This window comes from Hemiscyllium ocellatum (assembly GCF_020745735.1).
Source record: "Hemiscyllium ocellatum isolate sHemOce1 chromosome 50 unlocalized genomic scaffold, sHemOce1.pat.X.cur. SUPER_50_unloc_4, whole genome shotgun sequence".
NCBI classification, from domain to species: domain Eukaryota; kingdom Metazoa; phylum Chordata; class Chondrichthyes; order Orectolobiformes; family Hemiscylliidae; genus Hemiscyllium; species Hemiscyllium ocellatum.
In genome coordinates this window covers 155,861-163,360 of record NW_026867587.1, presented here as the reverse complement: position 1 = coordinate 163,360, position 7,500 = coordinate 155,861, and the positions used below count along the sequence as shown (strand labels likewise).

The window sequence follows — 7,500 nt, the reverse complement described above, 5'->3', positions numbered from 1 at the left end:
TGACTAGGCCCGGGCTCTGTCCCCAGTGACTAGGCCTGGGTTCTGCCGCCAGTGACTAGGCCTGGGCTCTGCCCCAATTGCCTCCCCTTGAGAAGGTGAGGGTGTCAGCTGTCATCTTGAACCACTCGCCCTCCCTCCCTCACCCCCGCACCCTCCCTTCCCCCGCCCCATGTGGTGTAGGGACACAGGGCCCCGTTGAGGAGGGAGTTCCAGGATTCTGACCCCAAAGGAACAGCCGATATATTTCGGGATGGTGTTCCCTGTGTATCTACTGCCCCTGACACACCCCCTCCTCCAGGGAGTAGAGGTGACGGGTTTGGAAAGTGCTGTCTAAAGAGTGAGTCTTGCAGAGGACAGTCTTGATTGAGAGGGTTCGAGGCTAGGCCTGGAGTTAGAATGAGGCCTGTAGCCTGGGTCTGGGACCAGAGGTTATAGTTATGGACTTGGAGCTGGTGAGAGGTCTCAAGGCCAGGCCTGGATTCGACAGAGGCCCTCTCTCACTTGCTGTTCAATGTTGGGCAGGGTGGTGGGATTGGGGGCGATTAGCAGTACCTTGTGGTCTCCATCTTAATGCCACTGTTTCTCCCTCAGGGCAAGGGCTATATGAAGACATACTGGCTTAAAGGCAAGGGGAGCCCGGGGTACAAAACATCAGCTGAACTGAGGAAGAACACCAAGCAGAATGACAACAACGTCAGCACCAGGTAAACTGGACTAGGCCCCGGCTCCGTCTCCAGTGACTAGGCCCAAGTTCTGTCCCCAGTGACTAAGCCCAGGGTCTGTCCCCAGTAACTCAGCCCCAGCTCCGTCTCCAGTGACTAGGCCCAGGCTCTGTCACCAGTGACTCAGCCCAGGCTGCGTCCCCAGTAACTCAGCCCAGGCTCCGTCCCCAGTGACTAGGCTCAGGCTCCGTCCCCAGTGACTCAGCCCAGGCTGCGTCCCCAGTGACCAGGCCCAATCTCTATCCCCAATGAAATGGCCTAGTCTCTGTCCCTGGTGACTAGGCCCGGGCTGTATCCCCAGTGAATAGGCCCAGGCTGCGTCCCCAGTGACTAGGCCCAGGCTGCGTCCCCAGTGACTAGGCCCGGTCTCTATCCCCAGTGAATAGTCCTGGTCTCCGTCCTCAGTGACTAGGCCTGGCCTCCGTCCTCAGTGACTCGGCCTGAGCTCCATTCCGAGTAACCAGGCCCGGGCTCTGTCCTCAGTAAATAGGCTAAGTCTCTGTCCCCAGTGAATAGGCTGAGTCTCTGCCCAGTGACTAGGCCTGGACTCTGTCCCCAGTGACTAGGCCCGGGCTGTGTCCCCAGTCACTAGGCCAGCGCTCTGTCCCCAGTGCGTAGGCCCAGCCTCCATCTTCAGTGATTTGACCTGAGCTCCATCCTGAGTGACTAGGCCTGGGCTTTGTCCCCAGTGAATAGGCCCAGGCTCTGTCATCAATGACTAGGCCCAATCTCTGTCCCCAGTGGATAGGCCCAATCTCTGTCCCCAGTGACTAGGCCCGGGCTCTGTCCCCAGTGACTAGGCCCGTGATCTGTCCCTAGTGAGTAGGCATGGCCTCTGTTCTCAGTGACTCGGCCTGAGCTCCGTCCCCAGTGACTAGGCCCAGTCTCTGTCCCCGGTGAGTAGCTGAAAATGTGTTGCTGGTTAAAGCGCAGCGGGTCAGGCAGCATCCAAGGAGCAGGAAATTCGACGTTTCGGGCCAGAGCCCTTCCTCAGGAATGAGGAGAGTGTGCCAGGCAGGCTAAGATAAAAGGTAGGGAGGAGGGACTTGGGGGAGGGGCGATGGAGATGTGATAGGTGGAAGGAGGTCAAGGTGAGGGTGATAGGCCGGAGTGGGGTGGGGGGCGGAGAGGTCAGGAAGAGGATTGCAGGTTAGGAGGGCGGTGCTGAGTTCGAGGGTTGGGACTGAGACAAGGTGGGGGGAGGGGAAATGAGGAAACTGGAGAAATCTGAGTTCATCCCTTGTGGCTGGAGGGTTCCCAGGCGGAAGATGAGGCGCTCTTCCTCCAGCCGTCGTGTTGTTATGGTCTGGTGATGGAGGAGTCCAAGGACCTGCATGTCCTTGGGGGAGTGGGAGGGGGAGTTAGAGTGTTGAGCCACGGGGTGGTTGGGTTGGTTGGTCCGGGTGTCCCAGAGGTGTTCTCTGAAGCGTTCCGCAAGTAAGCGGCCCGTCTCCCCAATATAGAGGAGGCCACATCGGGTGCAGCGGATGCAGTAGATGATGTGTGGGGAGGTGCAGGTGAACTTGTGGCGGATATGGAAGGATCCCTTGGGGCCTTGGAGGGAAGTGAGGGAGGAGGTGTGGGCGCAAGTTTTACATTTCCTGCGGTTGCAGGGGAAGGTGCTGGGAGTGGAGGTTGGGTTGGTGGGGGGTGTGGACCTGACGAGGGAGTCACGAAGGGAGTGGTCTTTGCGGAACGCTGATAGGGGAGGGGAGGGAAATATATCCCTGGTGGTGGGGTCCGTTTGGAGGTGGCGGAAATGATGGCGGATGATACGTTGTATGCGGAGGTTGGTGGGGTGGTAGGTGAGAACCAGTGGGGTTCTGTCTTGGTGGCGGTTGGAGGAGCGGGGCTCAAGGGCGGAGGAGCGGGAAGTGGAGGAGATGCGGTGGAGGACATCGTCGATCACGTCTGGGGGGAATCTGCGGTCCTTGAAGAAGGAGGCCATCTGGGCTGTACGGTATTGGAACTGGTCCTCCTGGGAGCAGATGCGGCGGAGACGAAGGAATTGGGAATATGGGATGGCGTTTTTACAGGGGGCAGGGTGGGAGGAGGTGTAGTCCAGGTAGCTGTGGGAGTCAGTCAGTTTATAGTAGATGTCTGTGTTGACTCGGTCGCCCAAGATAGAAATGGAAAGGTCTAGGAAGGGGAGGGAGGAGTCTGAGACAGTCCAGGTGAATTTGAGGTCGGGATGGAAGGTGTTAGTAAAGTTGATGAACTGTTCAACCTCCTCGTGGGAGCACGAGGCGGTGCCGATACAGTCATCGATGTAGCGGAGGTAAAGGTGGGGGGTGGTGCCAGTGTAGTTGTGGAAGATGGACTGTTCCACATATCCTACGAAGAGGCAGGCATAGCTGGGCCCCATGCGGGTGCCCATGGCTACTCCTTTAGTTTGGAGGAAGTGGGAGGATTGGAAAGAGAAGTTATTCAGGGTGAGGACCAGTTCAGTCAGTTGAAGGAGGGTGTCAGTGGAAGGGTACTGGTTAGTGCGGCGGGAAAGGAAGAAGCGGAGGGCTTTGAGTCCTTCGTGATGGGGGATGGAGGTGTACAGGGACTGGATGTCCATCGTGAAGATAAGGCGTTGGGCACCGGGGAAGCGAAAATCATGGAGGAGATGGAGGGCATGAGTGGTGTCCCGAACGTAGGTGGCAGTCCCCTAAGGACATGCAGGTCCTTGGACTCCTCCATCGCCAGACCATAACTACACGACGGTTGGAGGAAGAGCGCCTCATCTTCCGCCTGGGAACCCTCCAACCACAAGGGATGAACTCAGATTTCTCCAGTTTCCTCATTTCCCCTCCCCCCACCTTGTCTCAGTCGGTTCCCTCAACTCAGCACCGCCCTCCTAACCTGCAATCCTCTTCCTGACCTCTCCGCCCCCACCCCACTCCGGCCTATCACCCTCACCTTGACCTCCTTCCACCTATCACATCTCCATCGCCCCACCCCCAAGTCCCTCCTCCCTACCTTTTATCTGAGCCTGCCTGGCACCCTCTCCTCATTCCTGATGAAGGGCTCTGGGTGAGCAGGCCGGCCTCTGTCCCCAGTGACTCGGCCTGAGCTCCATCCCCAGTGACTAGGCCCAGTCTCTGTCCCCGATGAGCAGGCCCAATCTCTGTCATTAATGACTAGGCCCAGGCTCTGTCCCCAGTGACTCGACCTGATCTCCGTCCCCAGTGACTAGGCCCAGTCTCTGTCCCCGATGAGCAGGCCCAATCTCTGTCATTAATGACTAGGCCCAGGCTCTGTCCCCAGTGACTCGACCTGATCTCCGTCCCCAGTGACTAGGCCCAGTCTCTGTCCCCGGTGAGTAGGCCCAGTCTCTGTCATCAATGACTAGGCCCAGGCTCTGTCATCAATGACTAGGCCCAGGCTCCGTCCCCAGTGACTCGGCCTGAGCTCCGTCCCCGGTGAGTAGGCCCAGTCTCTGTCATCAATGACTAGGCCCAGGCTCTGTCCCCAGTGACTCGGCCTGAGCTCCGTCCCCAGTGACTAGGCCCAGCCTCTGTCCCCGGTGAGCAGGCCCGGCCTCTGCCCTCAGTGACTCGGCCTGAGCTCCGTTCTGAGTGTCTAGGCCCAGACTCGACCTGTCGCAGAAAGTGAGGGGGAAACAGCGGCCAGATTTCGGCAAAAACCTTGGGAAGGCTTTGGCCTCTGCGTTGATCGGGTGCCTGGGAATCGAGATTCAAAAGATTTACTTTGGGGTGTGAAGGGGGGGTGGTACCTCCCTGACAACATAGCTACCAGATTTTGGAAGACATCATCTTTAACGCAGAGACGTGGGGTGGGGGGAGGGAGGGAGGTGGGTTACATCGAACATTGCTAAGGGGTCAGGCAGCATCCGAGAAGCAGGAACGTCGATGTTTCAGGAATTCCTGGTGAAGGGCTTTTGCCCGGAATGTCGATTTCCCGGGGATGGGTTAACTGCCAATCGAAATTCTCACACTCCCCCTGTGATTGGTCGAATGTTGCCATGGCAGCCGCGATGAATTACTTTATTTTGCGTAATAAAGGGGTCCCGAGTACGAATCCACTGGTTATATACAAATGCAGGCCCTGGCCAATCAGAATCCACCGAGCTGGTGGGAGAATTAAGATTGACAGTTAACTGCTGAAAAGCCAAGAGTGAATCGACCAATCAACACCATCCTCCCAAACTTGATGGATTAGTGTGCCCTTTAGCAGAGTTGTTTCTGGCCGTTTGGTCAGTGCTGAGGGAGTGGGCGCTGTGGGAGGGTCAGTGCTGAGGGAGCGGGCGCTGTTGGAGGGTCAGTGCTGAGGGAGGGGGCGCTGTGGGAGGGTCAGTGCTGAGGGAGGGGGTGCTGTGGGAGGGTCAGCGCTGAGGGAGTGGGCGCTGTGGGAGGGTCAGTGCTGAGGGAGTGGGCGCTGTCGGAGGGTCAGTGCTGAGGGAGTGGGCGCTGTCGGAGGGTCAGTGCTGATGGAGTGGGTGCTGTGGGAGGGTCAGTGCTGAGGGAGTGGGTGCTGTGGGAGGGTCAGTGCTGAGGGAGCGGGCGCTGTCGGAGGGTCAGTGCTGAGGGAGTGGGTGCTGTGGGAGGGTCAGTGCTGAGGGAGGGGGTGCTGTGGGAGGGTCAGTGCTGAGGGAGGGGGTGCTGTGGGAGGGTGATGTTTCTGAGCGATGGCGGGTGCTGTATTTTGGGATCTCTCTCTCTCTCTGACCATGCCCACTTGGGCCCTCTCTTCATGTCCCTCTGCAGCCAGGATGGTAGTGCCCTCTCTCAGGGGGTAGGTGGCTGGGAGGAGGAGGACCATTCCTCAGGTTCGTATGAGTCGGGAGCTGGGTCCACGGGAGACGTATCCGATGATTTCCGGGTCCTCAAGAAGAGAAAGAAGAAGGTGGAAGACTCTGGGACTGGGGAAAGCTGTCCCCCTGGCAACACAGCGCCACCCTTACCCCTTGCCAATGCTGGGGCCCACCGCTTACTGCCCAATGCCCCCTTTAGGAGCATCAGCTGCAGGTTGCTGTAACAATCCCCTCCCCCAGCCCCTACACCCCCCTCCCTATCTCTGTCACCCCCTCCAGCCCCATACCCCCTCCCTATCTCTGTCACCCCTTCCAGCCCCTACACCCCCTCCCTATCTCTGTCACCCCCTCCCTATCTCTGTCACCCCCTCCAGCCCCTACAACCCCTCCCTATCTCTGTCACCCCCTCCCTATCTCTGTCACCCCCTCCAGCCCCTACAACCCCTCCCTATCTCTGTCACCCCCTCAGCCCCTACACCCCCTCCCTGTCTCTGTCACCCCCTCCCTATCTCTGTCACCCCCTCAGCCCCTACACCCCCTCCCTGTCTCTGTCACCCCCTCCCTATCTCTGTCACCCCCTCAGCCCCTACACCCCCTCCCTATCTCTGTCACCCCCTCCAGCCCCTACACCCCCTCCCTATCTCTGTCACCCCCTCAGCCCCTACACCCCCTCCCTATCTCTGTCACCCCCTCCCTATCTCTGTCACCCCCTCCAGCCCCTACACCCCCTCCCTGTCTCTGTCACCTCCTCCCTATCTCTGTCACCCCCTCCAGCCCCTACACCCCCTCCCTGTCTCTGTCACCCCCTCCCTATCTCTGTCACCCCCCTCCCTATCTCTGTCACCCCCTCAGCCCCTACACCCCCTCCCTATCTCTGTCACCCCCTCCCTATCTCTGTCACCTCCTCCAGCCCCAATACCTCCCCCCCATCTCTGTCACACCCTGGCCCCCTTCTATGAGAAAAAGTTGCCCTTTAGATCTCTTTTATATCTTTCCCTCTCACCCTAAACCTATGCCCCTCTAGTTCTGCACTCCCCCACCCCAGGGAAAAGACCTTGTCTATTTACCCTATCCATGCCCCTCATGGTTTTATAAACCTGTATAAGGTCACCCCTCAGCCTCCGACGCTCCAGGGAAAACAGCCCCAGCCTGTTCAGCCTCTCCCTGTAGCTCAAACCCTCCAACATCCTTGTAAATCTTCTCTGAACCCTCTCAAGTTTCACAACATCTTTCTGATAGGAAGGAGACCAGAATTGCACACAATATTCCAACAGTGGCCGAACCAATGTCGTGTACAGCCGCAACATGACCTCCCAACTCCTGTACTCAATACTCTGACCAATAAAGGAAAGCATACCAAACACCGCCTTCACTATCCTATCTACCTGCGACTCCACTTTCAAGGAGCTATGAACCTGCACTCCAAGGGCTCTTTGTTCAGCAACACTCCCTGGGACCTTACCATTAAGTGTATAAGTCCTGCTAAGATTTGCTTTCCCAAAATGCAGCACCTCGCATTTATCTGAATTAAACTCCATCTGCCACCCCTCAGCCCATTGGCCCATCTGGTCCAGATCCTGTTGTAATCTGAGGTAACCCTCTTCGCTGTCCACTACACCTCCAATTATGGGGTCAACTTAAATTTGATTGACAAACATAGCTGAGTTGGTCATCGATTTGCCACATGTTCGATGAATAAATTTGGTGGGGACTAACGGGTTAATTTTGAGTGTGTTGTAATGGCTTGTGAAAGTCTGAAGAGAAATAAATGGACCATTGAGCAAACCATTCCAGCCAAGTCTGGGGAAAAGTGACCACGAGATGTAGAGTTAGAAAATTTCTCTGGAAGAACACCATCACCTCAAAAACCTTTTTATTTTACAGTCACTGAGGGATATGGGCTGGGTGCTGGCAGGTGGGACTAGATTGGGTTGGGCTATCTGGGTCAGCATGGATGGGATGGACCGAAGGGTCTGTTTCCGTGCTGTACATCTCTATGACGGGTTGGGCCGAAGG

General features: G+C 57.4%; 1 protein-coding gene across 1 annotated transcript in view; it reads left to right on the top strand.

The window, feature by feature from the left end:
* LOC132808917 (soluble guanylate cyclase 88E-like) overlaps positions 1 to 5,708 on the top strand; it is a gene marked incomplete at its 5' end in the record, with an annotated part of 30,598 nt that extends 24,890 nt beyond the window's left edge. Inside the window, 2 exons of the mRNA XM_060822335.1 lie at positions 592 to 704; positions 5,438 to 5,708. Coding sequence (XP_060678318.1) covers positions 592 to 704; positions 5,438 to 5,708 — 384 coding nt within the window. The remainder of the gene's footprint in view (positions 1 to 591; positions 705 to 5,437) is intronic.
* Between the last annotated feature and the right edge of the window lie 1,792 nt (positions 5,709 to 7,500).